This window comes from Octopus bimaculoides, chromosome 7, assembly GCF_046866305.1.
Source record: "Octopus bimaculoides isolate indiv1 chromosome 7, ASM4686630v1, whole genome shotgun sequence".
NCBI lineage: Eukaryota > Metazoa > Mollusca > Cephalopoda > Octopoda > Octopodidae > Octopus > Octopus bimaculoides.
This window is the reverse complement of record NC_142934.1, coordinates 31,732,668-31,749,928: the sequence shown is the minus strand read 5'-3', so window position 1 is coordinate 31,749,928 and position 17,261 is coordinate 31,732,668. Positions and strand designations below refer to the sequence as shown.

The 17,261-nt window shown below is 40.1% G+C and overlaps 1 protein-coding gene across 4 annotated transcripts in view; it reads left to right on the top strand.

Annotated features, from left to right (window-relative positions):
- LOC106878693 (small G protein signaling modulator 3 homolog) overlaps positions 1-17,261 on the top strand; it is a 72,547-nt gene that overhangs the window by 31,088 nt on the left and 24,198 nt on the right. For all 4 annotated transcript variants that reach the window (XM_014927977.3, XM_014927976.3, XM_014927979.3 and 1 more), the window contains one exon: positions 12,018-12,041. In XM_014927977.3, coding sequence (XP_014783463.1) covers positions 12,018-12,041 — 24 coding nt within the window. The remainder of the gene's footprint in view (positions 1-12,017; positions 12,042-17,261) is intronic.

Below are 17,261 nucleotides of genomic sequence, written 5' to 3'. Positions count from 1 at the left end.
CCAAATGGACAGTGGTCTACAGGTGCGTGAACACAAAGACAAGGAAAGTTGAAAATGCTAAACACAACCAGGTGGAAAAACCCTTGAAAGATATATGGCAGGATATCCACCACATTGTGAGAGTGAGGCAGTATGGCAGAGTAGAGATCCCTTTTAAGTCTGAGGGGCAAGTGATACAAAGCTCGGTGGCCATGTGTTGCACCAAGGAAATTGCCCTCTTCCCAATATATATGGGAAGAAGGACGGTACAAATTATGGTACCAGATATCCCACCGGGCTTGGATTTATGGTAGATTCTCACCTGTATTAGTATAGACAGGGAGAGAATCTCTTGGATGTTAAATGATCAAAGAGGAAAAATTAGGTTGGGACTACCTTGGAGGTTCTTCTCCATGTGAAGCCAGAGCAGTTAGAGAAAGTCCCTGAGCTGATTTCCCTCTCGAATGGAGTAGAACTAAGGGTGAATAAGGAGGGCAGAAGGCCAAGGTGCCATGATTGTGGTTCATTGGGCCACTTACAGTTTTTCTGCCCACAGAACCAGAATAGAAGGGCAGAAAGAAATGTCCAAATGAAAGCACCACAACATGAGTCAACAGAAACAACATGAAAAACAACAGAAAGCCAGGGGAATAGAAACAGAAATTGAACCCAGGGTGACAAAACAGGCAAGTGTTAAAGGTGGCAGTGGGAGTAGCACCAGCAGCAGTGGTGGAAGCTACAGTAGCAGGAGCTACAACAACAACTAGTACAAGAGAACCAGAAAAAAATATACAAGACACAGACTCCTCCGCACATCCAAGTGATGATGAGGGGGAAGCCCAAAAGGAAAAAAAAAACAAGAAAGAGATACAGAAAAAAAAGAGAAATCCAAGAAACGACAGACACACTGATGACAACACCAACACTACAAGCACCACAATCACCAATACCATCACAAACACCCACAACAGAATCAAAAACACAACAAACTTTAAAAGGAAAAATGTCACAACAACAACAACAACCATCCACAGCAGTGGAATTTCCTGCTAGTGAGGAGGGCTAATGAAAAGCTGATTACTCTCATAGCACAAAATGAGAACACTGAAACAGAGGGGGTGATCTGCAGCCCCAACACTTTTAGAGTGCCGGAGAGCCTAATGATGGTGTGAATGACATTAGAGACTTATATGAGCATTAAGTGGAGCTACCCATATGACACTGGATCTCTCAGTGTAATGGTCAGTAGATGGCTTTTAAGGGGGTTTCCAGAGGAACCCAGCAAAACAGACAGGGTGGGAGAACCACTCGACCACAAACAGCACCAGGAGGGTAAGTGATACTCCCTTTTCCTTTCCTTACTTCCTAGCCAGTATGGCACTTCTTAGAGTAGGTTTTTGTAAATATACATGGCCTGGGGTCATCGTGGAAGCAAGGATGCTTGTGCAATAACCTCAGGTGGCTAAGTCTGGATGTAATAGCTGTCAGTGAGACCAGGATTGTAGACACACAGACCTTGGCTCCTATTTTCGATGACTTTGAGATTTTCACTTTTCTTAGTCAACCGGGAGTGGGGTGGGGTGGGGTGGCAGTGTTGTTCAGAAAAGGCCTGGATCTCAAGATACGGTCAGTCTTCCTGGACCCAGAAGGTAAGTCAGTGGTCCTGGACATGAATGATAACAAAGGTAGTACTTTTAGACTGGTCGCACTGTACGCACCAACTGGAGCAGGTCAGCCAGAGTTCTTCAGATGCCTGAAGGCTTTTATGGGGACGTTTTGCTCTTTAGTGTTAGTGGGCAATTAGACCACCATTTTGGATGCACGTATGGATTGGGTGGGGATAGCAGATAGGAAGGAGGTGGCGTGTAAGTCTTGCAAACTTGCTCAGTCATTTCCAAAATACCTTATCTAGATCATATCTAGATAGGGTATTTTGTAGACCAGCAGATAGGAATAGCATAGGTTGTCCACAATTTCAATTTGTCAACTATACAAACCATAAATTTGTGATCTGTACAGTTGATCTAGATAGGCTTCATAGGCAGGGACCCAGATACTGGAAGCTGAACTCATCCTTCCTGGCATGTCAAGCTTTCAGAGACCGGCTTAGGAAGATAGTCCATCGAAAGTTGATGAGTGCAGTCATCAACAACTGATGTGGAGGGGGGCCCTAAAATGGGCAATTAGAGTAGAAGCTGTAGAATTTAGCAGAGAATTAGTGATAGAGAAACTAGAGTAGAGGCAGACCTACTTAGGAAATTAGAAGAGGCACTCAGTAGAGGCATAGTAACCAATGTGCTGGCAGTGAGATTGGTTCTGAACCAATTCTTCAACACCAAGCATGAAAGTTGCATTATCAGAGCTAGGGCACATGCTCTAAAGAAGGAGGGAACAAAAGCCATTCAGTAGGCCTGGGTGGCCAAGGCGCAATGTGGTAATAAAACTAAATTCGGTTTTTGAGGGATCAGGATGGGCACATGCTACATGAGTAAAAGCAGATTTGGGTGGAATTTCAGCGGCACTTTACTGAACTGTATGGGGCATGTGGGGGCCCCATAGGTGGAGGTGAACTTCACTTCCTACCTTAATGGTATGCTGCGGCTTTTGGCCAAGGATGTGTTAGTTCTGCAAAATGCTGATAACAGCTGAAGATATACATGACACATTGGCTAGTTGCACAAGGTAGAGATCTCTGGGATTGGATGGTCTGTCCTTCGAGCTTTATATACATATGCCAGACTTGTTTGGTGAGCTTTTGGGAGGCATCTACTGCAACGGGCAGCAGAATGGGAGAATACCCAGATCTGTGAGCCAAGGTATGTTGATGCTACTGAGAAAGGATCTGAACAAAGGGGACATTGTTGAGAACTTTAGGCCGGTAACTCTGCTAAATACAGATTACAAAATTTTGGCCAAGAGAAAGGTATTACTATTACGTTGTATGGTTCCTTAGTTGAAGGAAGAGGTAGAAATTTGAAAGAGAGATATATAAACATGTTAAGTGCAGGGCATGTTGCATAATTGAAGTGAAAGGCAAAGAGAGAGTGAGAGAGAAAGAGAGTAAGTGCTGATTGAAAAGAACACAGAAGTTGAAAGTATTTACATGATTTTAAACATAGAATAATAGAATATTTTAACAGATACTAAAAATAAAGGTTAAGTTGTTGTTATAGGTTTTAATATTCAGCTGCTTCTATATCTTCGATGCATCAATGTATTTATGTGGCTATATAGATTCATTGATGGATAGAAGATAGAAAGATGGATGGCTAGATATATTGACACATTGTTAAATCAAAGTGAAATAACCATAACAACTAGCTGTGGATGTTACTTTTACCTTTTTATGTATAGCAGCACAAAGGCTGAGGCCTTGCTGGGGCACTGCAATTTATTCTTTTACTTGTTTTGGTCATTTGACTGTGGTCATGCTGGAGCACTGCCTTGAAGGGTCTTAGCCAAACAAATCGACCCCAAGGTTTTTTTCTTAAGCTTAGTACATATTCTGTTGGTCTCTTTTGCTGAACCGTTAAGTTATGGGGACGTAAACACACCAACACTGGTTGTCAAGCTGTGATGGGGAGGGGGGTACAAACACAGATGCAAAGACACATACACTAACACACACATATGATGGGCTTCTTTCAGTTTCCATCTACTAAATCCACTCACAAGGCTTTGGTTGGCCCAAGGCTATAATAGAAGATATTTGCCCAAAGTGTCATGAACCCAAAACCATGTGGTTGGGAAGCAAGCTCCTTACTACACTGCCATGCCTGCTCTTAGTTTTTTTTTTGTTTGTTTGTAATTTTGAGTTATTTAGTTTAAATGCTTATTTGTATTATTAGAACAGACAAATATATACATTGACAGAAATGTAAGCAGAATACAATTGATTGAATGATTGATTGACAGACAGACAGACAGAAAGACAGATAGACGAACAAATAGACTGACAGACAGTCAGACAGATAAACAGATAGAAAGATAAATAGATAGATAGTCAGACAGACAGATAAAGAGGTTAAGTGAGTGGGTGGGTGAGTGAGTGATAGATACACACAATTTTCAAAATAACTCTGGAAGTTCCATAGGTACCACTAGGTTTTATTATTAGGGCAGCAAGCTGGCAGAATTGTTAGCACACCAGACAAATTGTTTACCAAATTTTGTCCAGCTTTATGTTCTGAATTCAACTTTGCCTTTCAACCTTTTGGGGTTGATAAATTAAGTACTAGTCAAGAAGTGGGATTGATATAATTGACTTGTCCCCTTCCCCAAAATTTCAGGCCTTGTGCCTATTTTAGAAAGGATTATTACCATTATTACTATGCCCATGCTGGCACCACATACAAAAAACACCTGTACTGGAGCTATGTAAAAAGCACCTGTACTGGCACCACATGTAAAGCACCTGTGCTGGCGCCAAGTAAAAAGCACCCATGTAGGTGACACTCTGTAAAGTGGCTGGCATTAGGAAGGACATCCATCTGTAGAGACCATGCCAAGACAGACAGTTGTAGCCTGGTGCAGTCTTCTGACTAACCAACTCCTGTCAAACCACCCAACCCATGCCAGCATGGAAAATAGATGTTAAATGATGATGATGATGCAGTGAGCTTGCAGAGTTGTTAGCATGCCAGACAAAATGTTTAGCAACGATTCATCCAATTTTACATTCAAAGTTATAAATTCTGCTGAGAACGATTTTGCCTTTCATCTTTTTGGGATCAATAAAATAGGTATCAGTCAGATATTGAGGTCAATATAATTATCATTTTATTATTATTGTTGTTATTCAGGATAAGAAACTTGCCTTAGATTTGAAGAGCAATCAGGAATGTGTGGGTACCCTGATTTTTATGTACTTTGGAAACATCATCATCATCATTTAACATCCGCTTTCCATGCTAGCATGGGTTGGATGATTTGACTGGGGACTGGCGAACCAGATGGCTACACCAAACTCCAATCTGATTTGGCAGAGTTTCTACAGCTGGATGCCCTTCCTAACGCCAACCACTTCGAGAGTGTAGTTGGTGCTTTTTACATGCCACCAGCATGAGGGCCAGTCCAGCAGTACTGGCAACGGCCAAGCTCAGATGGTGTTTTTTATGTGCCATCTGCACAGGAGTCAGTCCAATGTTTTGCTCACATGCCACAGCCACGAGTGCCAATAAGGCGAAGCTGGAAACGATCACGCTCAAATGGTGCTTTTTACGTGCCACCGGCTCGGAAGTGAGACCGCTGCTCTGGCAGTGATCCCGCTCGGATGGTGCTGCTAGCGCTCCACTGGCACGGGTGCCAGTCATCGAATTTAGTTCAGTTTCGATCTCACTTGCCCCAACAGGTCTTCGCAAGCTGAGTTTAGTGTCCAATGAAGGAAGTTTGGCATGGGTGCCAGTCAACGAATTTGGTTCAATTTTCGATTTCGATTTCACTTGCCTCAATAGGTCTTCGCAAGCAGGGTTTTGTGTCCAAAGAAGGAAAGGTACGCATAAGTGGGCTGGCTACACCCCTGGTAAAGGCCCCGGGTTATGATCTCACTTGTCTTGCCAGGTCTTCTCACGCACAGCATATTTCCAAAGGCCTCGGTCACAAGTCATTGCCTCGGTGAGGCCTAATGTTCAAAGGTCGTGCTTCGCACATACATACACACACTTACACATGCACATATATATAATATGTATATATATGAGGTGGTATCAAAAAGTTCCTGGGTTACTTATGTTTAATAAAATATAACTTATTTACTTAAGTTTTAATACCTTCTCCCTGGAAATAGTCATGTTGTGCAGCAATACATTGATCCCAGCATTCCTGCCACTTTTGGAATCCAGCCTGATAGTCATTTCCTGTAAGTGAGTCAAGGACCTTCTGCAATTCGCTCTTGATCTTAACAATGGTGTTAAAACAGTGATCTTTGAGCTGCAGAGGAGATGGAATCTGCAGGTGCTAAATCTAGTGAATAGGTGGATGTGGAAGCAATACCATATTGTTTTTGGTGAGAAACTCATGCATGAGGAGAGCTTGGTGACAAGGTGCATTGACATTATGAACAATCTATTTCTTTGCACTCCACAGATCCAGTCACTTTTGCTGAACGTACTCTCTCGAATGCTTCAAGATGTTGATTGTCCTCCGGTGATCCTCATGCACAAGCTGACAAATTTTCTTCACATTTCTGGGGTGACAACTGTGGCAGATCTTCCAGATAGCTCATCATCTTCCAGGGACATTCTTCTGCTTTTGAAGTGTCACTCAAAACATTGCATACAACCTATTACCCCTTATAGCTGTAGGCTTGCCAACACATGCTCAATGTCTCTGTAGCAGACTTCCCAAGTTTAACACAAAATTTCATGTTGGCTCCAAGTTCCTGTCTATGCAGACTACAGCATACACATAATCACAAAAATACAAATTTCACAACTTGTGAAGTAAATGCAGTGATGTAACTTGGCATACTGCTTCATGAAGGTCACTGCTAGCTCTCACTGTGCATGCAACTGTGTGCTGCCGTCTGTTGGCACACTACAGAAGTAGCCTGGGAATATTTTGAAACCAACTTGTATATGTTATGTATACAGAATATCGTCATCATCTTATATATACATATTATTAAGTACGAAAATGGAGAGATTTAATGGATATAAATTAATTTATTAACACTTTTAATAAGGCCTACAATTGTTTCAATTCGTGCTCAATACAAATTACAAACTTATATATTTATGTATATAGTTGTAAGCGTGACTGTGTGATAAGAAGCTTGCTTCCCAATCATATGGTTCTAGGTTCAGTCCCACTGCATGGCACCTTGGGCAAGTGTCTTTAACTATAGCCTTGGGCCAACCAAAGCCTTGTGAGTGAATTTGGTAAATGGAAACTGAAAGATGCCCTTTGTATGTATGTATGTATGCATGTATATATGTATGTATGTATATATAAATATATATATGTGTGTGTTTGTGTTTGTCCACCACCACTTGACAACTGGTGCTGGTGTGTTTATGTTCCTGTAAATTAGTGGTTTGGCAAAGGAGACTGCTAGAATAAGTACCAGGCTTAAAAAAAATACTGGGGTCAATTCATTCAACTGAAAATTCTTGTAGGTGATACCCCAGCATGACTGCAATCTAATGATTGAAACAAGTAAAAAAAAACGATAAAAGATATAACGCACACATGCACATGTGTGTGCACGCATGTATGTGTGTGTACATGTAACTGTGTATCCAAATTTTATTTAGAAGCTACAAAACAATCCCATCCACTAAAAACCATTTGTATTATCATTCGATTTCTATAGAGAGGTTTGTTTACTCTTTATTTTGATATAATGCAGAAATGTTTTTATATGAACTTTAAAAACTTTTTTACACTTCTGTCAGGAAATCTTACAGCTATTTCATTTCCCTTCTCTCTAGAGAAAAAGAAAGGGTAAGAGATGTAGAGGGAAAATATGAGAAAGAGAGAGACTAAAAGATACCCATGAAGCGGAAGATGTGGAAAAGGTTGTGTAGGTAATGGGAGAAAGAAAAAAGATACTTAATTAGACATAGAAGGATATCAATGATGGCAGGAGTTCATTTACATTTTTATTGATCTCTCCTATGATTGCTTTTAGCTGGATTTAGATGTTTTCAGAAAATTAACTAACATCACAAGAGGTGGAATAATAAGTGCTATCTATGACAGGAATATTTCAAGCCAAACAGTTCATTGCAAAACCTTTATTGATTTAAATACTAAGATCATTTATAGTGGATTCAATGTGACTTGGATTGGTCATTCTCTGTTGCAGCATTTTTTTGTATTAGATGAACACAATTTCTTCCCTTAAAAGTTGTAGTGTTAAAATGATTACAGATTTATATCTACAACAATAGTAAGTAATATGCTAACATAGGTGAATACAATATATTGTACCTAATTTCTCACAGTGGAATTCGAAGTGCTAATTATCCATCCATCTACACCCAATTATTAATGTATGTGTTTACAGGTATGGTAAAGTGAAACTAAAGAACAAACACATTCAAATAAACAGTTTATTACAACTGACTATTCTAAGAAACTTTATACTGGATTTAATACTGGTTGGAATGTCATGTGGATTTCACCTCCAGAAAATCTACTGTTTTCCACTTCAGTTAATCCATTGTCAGTTTCCATTATTGGTTTAAATACTTCACCTGAATTCATACCAATTAATAAATGAGTATTTTTTATTATGTAATTTGTGGCCTATTAAAGATGGTTTCATAGGTGTACAATTGCAAATTATAATAAATTGATGTGCTGCAGTATAATATTAGTTTACATTCACCTATATAGGTATAAAAGTGTAAACAAACTCCTGCCATCATTGCTATCATTCTCTGTCTAATTAAGTATTATGTGAGTGTTCCATGCAAACTATAAGTAACTCCTTAGTCCTAAAAAAAAAGGAAACTCTTCAATGAGCTTTGTGCCTGGTTAACCCATATCAAGAGGACTTCCTCATTCTCAGATAAAACCAAATGAAGTTGACAGAGATCATTTTAGTTGTTCTGTTTGATAAGGAAAATAAGTGATGGCTCTTTGAAACCATCAAGACTCAACCTATCAATGCTTTATGTGGAGTCATCTGTCCAACTTCACCCAACCTCACCCTGCATACAAGACTGGAAATGTACCAAGAGATTTTCTAGTGCCTTTCTTTAGGAAATTCAGTCTGACAATAGTGGCTACTCTCTTAACTGTTGACATATATAATTGAAGCCAGTCAGACAACACCCTTTACAGTTTGAGGAAAGGAGCTGATTCTGGACAGTCAGTAGTTTGTCCTACACCACACAGCAAATAATTGTTGTGCCAGCTCCTAAAAGCTTGCATGACTGTTGAGGACTTAGGCTCCAACAAAGTGATCTTATTTGTTATAAAATATAATCAACAAGTATAGTAACATGGTTACCTTTGTTACTAACAAGGAGCTCTTTGGTGTTGGGCTGCATAATGTCAAATGATAATCAGCAAGCCAACATTAAAGCTATCTGGAGAATCTTTGGTTTTGACAGCCACCAATGCCACCCTGTCACTTAACAGTGGACAACTTTGCAATTCATCTGGAGACTAGACAGAAAGGTCTCTTCACAGAAACTACAGTTCATTATTTGGTATACTTACTGTCTACTACTGCACTAACTGTTTTTTCAAACTCTACCAGCTGGACAAATTTGTTTGTTCAACTGGTAGAGTTTCTCCCTTCAGTATGTAGGGATGCCAACCTGCTACACCTGGACTAGTCAGCAGATATGAAATCAAAGAAAACATGGTTGTTCAGTAGGAGGATACAAAGAAGTCAAGGCAAGCAATGCTATTGGTCATTGACCGTTGCAAGGACAGAGATTGTTTTTATGTTCACAACATGTGGAATTGATGAACCTCATCTATTCCGGAATGAGAATAAAAACAATATAGAGGAACACTAACTGAATCAAGTCAGAAGACAGTATATGGAATGTTGCCTTAATGTTTACAATCAAGCTCTTTGCTACCTGTCCTGTTAACTTCAGATATTGAACAGTGCATGGGTTAACTGTAAGATACTAGAGGCAGATAAGGGAGTGGAAGTAGCACATGAAATCTTCACATGATAAACTACAATATTGATGACTTGTATCAATTTGTTAATGAAAATGAACTTTGGTTGGTGGATAACCTGAACTGTATCGATCATAACATCATGACCACCATTGAAAATGACAATGGAGATCTCTTCTTCATTGATGGGGACATAAACACACAACACTAGGTGGAAGAATACAAACACAGACAAAAAGAGACACACCTTCGACAGGCTTCCATACAGTTTCCATCTAACAAACTCACTCACAAGGCATTGGTCAGCCCAGGGTTATCGTGGAAGATACATTGTGACTGAACTTGAAACAACATGGTTGCAAAATGAGCTTCTTAATCACACAGCCATGCTTGTCTTATATATATATATATATATATATATATATATATATATATATATATATATATATATATATATATGGTGGATTCTCTTGTCATGAATGACAAATGAAGGTTCAGTAAAAGAAAGTGATAATCATGTTCTATGGACATGAATGTGTCTCTTGAGGCCTGCTGGTGTCTTGCAAACCTTTTCACAAAGGGAAGGAGTTGTGGACTCAGTTTATTTGAATGCTTGTGGGTCATTCACTATGTGTTTTCGTGAGTGGACAGCAAGGCCTGCTTTGCTTCATGCCACAAAACCACAATGACAGGTAAGGTTTCCAGTTAAAGGAATAGTGTTTTGCCAGCATGCCTTGATGCTTGCATGAAGTTGGCTTGTTCAACCAACAGTGCTTCAAAGCAAAAACTAAGATTTTGGTGCAGACAGTTCAAGATTTGCTCTTTGCAGATGATTGTGCATTTGTAGCACATACTCTTGAGGACATACAATGGATTCAAAACAACTTCTCATGTGCATCGAATGCTTTTGGTCTGACCATCGACATCAGGAAAACTGAGCTTGGCCGTCAGCCCATTCATGACCATCTTCCCTGCTGTTGCCCATGGGAAAGAAATTATTTCTAATGCAAAAAAAGGTGTAGAAACACCATATCTGTCCAGTGCTGTCCCCATTGGATTTCCCAGACATGTTTCTAGCTTTTTTGCTGTTATCAGTGAGAAGCACTGAAAAGAGGCAACACTGGACAGACTTAAAGCTGCAGTTTTAACTGAAACACAGTCAATAACACTTCTTGAGTTGCACCATTAGATCACCAGGTGAGAAAAAATTACAGCACTCATGCACACACACTTGCTCTTTTATTATTTTTCATTGACAGAAAGTTACAAAAGTAACTTGAGTACCAAGAGTTTCATGCAAACACCGTTTAATAAGTGTCATACACAAAACTCTCAGGCCTTGAATCACTTTTGTAACTTTCTGCTGATGAAAAGGAAAATAGTAGATATATATATATTCATGTATTGAGTTACATTTCTCCTGTTTGTTCTTCCAAGCCTATATGTTGTACTTGCATGCATGCATACATCTATACATATGTATGTGTTAATAAGTTTACTTAGAATTGTATTACTTAAAGTTTCACTGAAGTGAGAAAAGTTTCATACCTGCATATTTTTCTCTTTTTTCTTTTGTGATATGTATTTGGAATGTTGTTTATCTGGTGGTCGTTTCAGAAGTAAAAAAAAAAATTGCCATTATTTTTATTATTGTTGTTGTTGTTGTTGTTGTTGTTCTTCTTCTTCTTCTTCTTCTTCTTCTTCTTCTTCTTCTTCTTCTTCTTCTTCTTCTTCTTCTTCTTCCTCTTCTTCTTCTTCTTCTTCTTCTTCTTCTTCTTCATATTATTATTATTATTATTATTAGGCTCAAGTAGAAAGTCTTGAAGTATTTAGGTACAACATTTTATGTTCAAAATTGTTCATCATTATCATTGCCATCACCATCAGCATCTTTGTCATTACCACTACCACCACCATCATCATCATCATCATCATCATCATCATCACTCTTTTCCATATTGGCATAGGTTTGATGGCAGTGTGTTATGGCTAGGTGTCATTCTTTGTTGCCAACCCTTTTGGTTGCTTCTCACAACATTCAGGGACACAGCGTACCTATTGCAAAAACTGTGATGCATACAGTGAGACACAATGGTTAATATCATCCTAAATTTATTTTGTGTGTAAAAAATATATGATGGAATATCTTTGATCATAGTTGGCTTGTGGTTAAACAACAAGACTCCACATCTCACTATATCACAGAATTTTATTTATTACTATAGCCTAATTCTAAATTTAAACCTGTCGCTTCTTTCAATGAGATAAATGCAGTGGTTATTGTTTGTTTTCTTCCCTCTTCTCCACTTCACACTTATGTCCTATCACACTTATGTCCTATGAAACAGGTCCTATCTCTGTCAAGAACTATTTAATGTTAACTTCATATTGTCAGTCAGACACTGTTCCTTAATTACATATATAAACATTTATTTGTTCTTTAATTTCAGGCTATAAAGAGTCATTTAAATCAGGTAATTATTGCCTCTATTCCATCCCTCTCAGTTACTTCGTTTCTGTCTCTACTTACCTGGAGCTGGTATGGTAATAAGTGTATGTGTGTATTTATCCACAGATGCATGTGTGTGCTCGCATGCGCGTGCGCACACACTCACACACACACACACACACACTGTACTAGTTATTGATATTGGTTGTCATGATATATATTGCAATATTACATCAACTGTATGGACCACACTCTTATAAATTATATGTTTTTGAATCTTTCGACTGTCTCTTCCTCCCTCAAATTTACATTATAAATAATTATCATCTTGGTTGATTATTATTTTTGGTTATGTCATTTGCCATGTTTTTGACAAGTGACAAATTAAATCATGGTATAGCACATACATAGATAATAGAAAGGTGTTCAATAAATCTTTTCATGTGATTCAAATGTCCCAGCTATTTCTATATTCGCTGGTAATTATAAAAACATTACTGAACTTTCGTCTGACAATGAATGTTGAATGTTGCTGTTCTGTCATTTTAATTTTTATTTACTTAATTGTTTCTGTTGATATTCTTTATCTTAAATTTACATTGTATTTTATATTTTCTTGTATCATTGAAAATCATTTTATAATTTTCCCCCAAGAAGTATTAAAAAATTTTTTTTCTTTTTATGCAAAATCTTGCATCATTTTAATAAGAATTGTAAATATATTTCTTCCTTGAACCACCAGAAAATCTCCCTGATTGTGGCCTGAGCTTAACAGATACTTGTTTTTCTTCTTTATCTCTAAAAATTAATGTAAAACTTTGGTCAGTTTTGTAAAATATATCTTAAACTGCCTTAAAAGCCACTCTATTGGACGACTTTTAAACTAGTTCCTGTGGAGGACTCTTCATTGGGCTTTGATCCCAATAATGACACTTCGTGCATTGAGTACATATTAAATTTTATTAAACTTGACAAATATTTTTCAAGCAATGAACAATTTTCATCAAAACAATGATATAATATGTCTGACTTGAAACTTATTGTAAACCTTCATGATAAACAACGGGGGGGGGGGGGGGAGTACAGTTTTTTTTCTTTCAAACCTCTTTCTTTCTCTCTCTCTCTCTTTCTGTTGATTGTTTTTCACCATCACCAGTACCACCACCATCGCCACCACAACTGCCAGACACACCATTCAGCCACCAACATCAATACCTTTTCCACCACCAGCACCACTGTCTTTCACATCCCTTACTATCGACCTCCTCAGCTACCACCACCATCATCACTGTTGCCTCTATCACAACTACAGCTCATACTATTACTATCACCCCATTACCATCTCAACTGCCAATCTACTACCCACCTCACCATCTCTATGCCTACTATTACTCTCACCCCTGCAAGAGGAGTAGAAGAAGTGTCATTGAATAGTGACACACTGGCACACAGAAATTCATTTTGGCATTTATTATTATAGATGACTGAGTAAAACTTTAAAATTATCATATTATGTTCTATCTTTGGCAATTCAACCATACCTCTGATCAGAGTGGTATGTATAAAGAGCCCCCCCCCTCCCAGTACTTTTTTGTTATCTCACCCCCATTAAAAAATTGGGTTATTTCCCTACATTTTATGAGAAATATCGGTACTTTTGGTTATCTCCCTCAACTAAAAGAATTGTTTAACCCTCAGTAAAACAAAAACAAAAAAAAAACAAAAGTGAAACGATGAAACATTGTATTGAATCTGATATTTTTTTATAACATAAGGCAGCGAGCTGGCAGAAATGTTAGCACGCTGGGCGAAATGCTTAGCAGTATTCGTCTGTTTACGTTCTAAGTTCAAATTCTGCCGAGGTCAACTTTGCCTTTCATCCTTTTTGGGTCAACAAATTAAGTACCAGTTGTGTACTGGGGTCGATCTAATCTACTGGCCCTCGCTCCAAAAATTTTGGACCTCGTGCCTAGAATAGAAAAGAATATCTTTATAACAAATCATACAATACTGGAAAGATTAATAAACATGAAAGTTGAAAAGGTTAATAAACATGGAAACTGAAAAATATTAAACATGTTGTTATATTGCAAAATATCAGTTTGTTTATATATTATTCTTCATTTCTCACTTTAGCTCTAGACCAACCCTGATCAAACAGCAGCCATACTGTTTTTTTCTAAGGACATAGTGTATTAAAAACAGTAGAATATGATATGAGGGAGATTTGGCTGCTATTTTTGGCAGGTCAAGTGACCACATGGAGGCTCTTTCATTGGATTGTTGTTCCTTTGTTATTTGAACCAGTCCTTGAAAGTTACTAACTTGTTAATTGTAAAGATGTACAATCTTCTACCACAGTGTGCAGTTTTGTAGTATATAGAACAAATATCTAAATAAGTAATATTGAGCTTATTGTATGCAGTACCTGGGTGCACTCAACTAGTCAGAAGTTGACAGAAAACAACCATAGATCAAGTAAAGAAAGGCAGCAATGAAAACTAGTAGTACATGCTCAATACACAGACTAAAACATAAAATGATAGAAACGTGAACAGTAAAATAGTTGTGATGTAAAGGAAGAAAAAGATCGAAGTGAAGAGAGAATTATGGTAGTCTTACTTGTCAGTCCGGAAAAAGGGTCACTTTCAACATCCATGTGCTGTCTCGATCTCCAAGGTTCACTCCACGTCCATGTGTGCTATCTGTCGCTCACTGTACAGTCTCACATGTCCGCTCTGATGTGCTGTCTGCCGCCAACTGGCCCCACGTGCTTCGCTGATGCCGCATGTCCACTGCGGCACTTCTGGTGGGATCCATGGGCCCCACTTCTGACAAGACATGCCTATTCCCTCTTTTCCGATCCTTCCCTACAACACAGTCTGGCTCATAACATCATACGCCCCGCCCCCTCTGATCTGAAGCTCATTCAACCAACCTGCCCATGCCCTCTTCTTTACTCCAACCACATGCCTTAACTTGTCTCGTAATCAGCCAACCAGTGAGGAGGGCACTGCTCCCTCTGTGACCGCCATGGGACTTCAGGACTGGCCTCAGTTCCTGGCACCTTCCTGCTCACTTCATCCTCTTGTCCATTACTGTTGGCCCCATCCTCTGTTGCAGTGATGATCCTGCGCACATCCAAAACATGTTGTGGTATACCATCTACGGACACATTGTTCCTTGAATTCACAGAAGTTATTGCCCCATTTCCCCACTGTGATGTGCACTGTGCAATTTGGGGGCTTAACCCAAATTTCTTCTCCGACCTGCACAAAGGCATGCTCTTTCTCTTCTGTGGGATGCGGCAATGCGGTACATGGATGCCTCCACTTGTGCTTGAATATTGCCCTGTGTGGCACTGAATCCTCAGCCTGTCCCGTCCTGGGTGACATATTATACCAAAAAATGGCCTCGATCGGTGAGATGTGGCCCCTCTCTGCTATGGTCTTGATGGTACGATGATACTTCTCCACAACCTCATTGCCACTTAGCCAGTATGCCACCTTGAAGAAACGGCTGACATGACACTTGTTGAGCATTTCCGTCAGCACCTCTGAGCAAAATGCAGTGCCATTGTCTATAAGCAGCTCATCCACAGGGCCTCATTCTAGGAATATCTCATTCAATATTCTTGTGATTTCCTCCCTGGTCCCCATCTTCATCTCTCTCCATATGGCCAATCACCCTGGTCCACAGTCGACCATTGAGACGTATGTCCCCTGCCAGTAGTGCGTCACATCCACTGCCAGTCATTTCCAGTTGTGTTCCACTGGAATGCTTCCTGCCTCATGTACACCCGAAGCAGGGTCAATGGACTGGCACCTGTCACAGCTCCCAACTATTCTTTGCACACTGCCTGATCATGTCAGAGTCAACTTTCCTGTCTAGGAACAGGGTCCTGTCCACCCCCATGTGATGCATGGTATGAAATCTCCTCAGCTCTGAGTCACTCAGTCAACACGCCGCAGCCACTCCTTGCTCCAGATCCTCTGGCACCTGCAACCAGGCTTTCTTTACTCTGGTCAGGACATCTGCTCTATTCCTCTCAGAGGGCACAAAAACCACACTCAGCCTCAGATCAAATTCAGCAGCTAACTCACCCAGAATTCCCAGACAGCATTTTATCAGCATCTCTGCACCCCCTTTGGTTCACACCCTCTGTTCGCCTGTGATCACTGATCCCACCCATCTAAGTAGAGTGGCCAAATCAGTCTGGATCTCAATGGTACACAGCCCCCACCTCAGGGCCGGGTTCAGCCCTTTCAGCACGGCATCCAGCTCCACCATGTTGATGTGGTTGCAGTCGTCCTTCTTCCTAAGCCAGGCTGCATCCTCCACCATGACACCTCCAATTTCCAGGACAACTCCCGTTCCTATCCTGCTGGGATCACACCACATGATCCCCTTCTTCAATTTGGGCACATACCAGTTCGCTCTTATTGGGTCCTCCTCAGTCACCCTCTCCAAGACTTCTTGCATCATGGCAGTTGTCTTCTCGCCCACATTATCACTCCACCTCACTCCTTCAACTCACCTCTTGATGAAGCTGCATGCCGTCCGTTGTCATCCTGCAATCGGGTAGTGTCCCAGCAGCTTCCCATGCACAGAAAACAGTTCCTGCCTACTTTTCTTTGAGCCCAGTTCTGGGATCTCATTCCCTCTCTGAAACACCAACACACCGGCCTTGTCTTTCCATAGCTTGAGTCCCAGTGCAGCTCCTCCTTCCATTGCCTCCAGTGGTTTGGCAGTTAACCCAAAACTCTTCAGGTGGCTTATGACCTCCTTTGCCAACACTATGCTCTAGTTCACCAGGATGTTATTGATAAAGGAATTGGTAGGTCTTTTCACTATGTTGGCCTTTCCCAGGATGGTTTTGAGAATTGTCGCCATAATCTTCGGTGCTGAATTTAGCCTGACTCCCAACCTGGTCAGGCAGTATGTCCGTCCCTTATACCTTACCAGCTGATATTTCCACAGTCTCTCAGCCATATGCAGCTGCAGGTATGCTGACTTCAAATCATTGATTTGGAGGCCCTTGTCATCTGCCTCCACTCTCTCAAGGTTTTGCTACAAATGTCCGTAGCCTCACCACCCATATGGCACAATACGTGGTCATTCAGCTCTCAGAAATCCAATACTGAGCTGACTTTATGCTTCGTCGACTGCACCACTGCCATCAGTAGTAGCACTCCACTCACCATTTCCTCTTTCCATGGGATCAGAATACCTTCCCTGATCCACC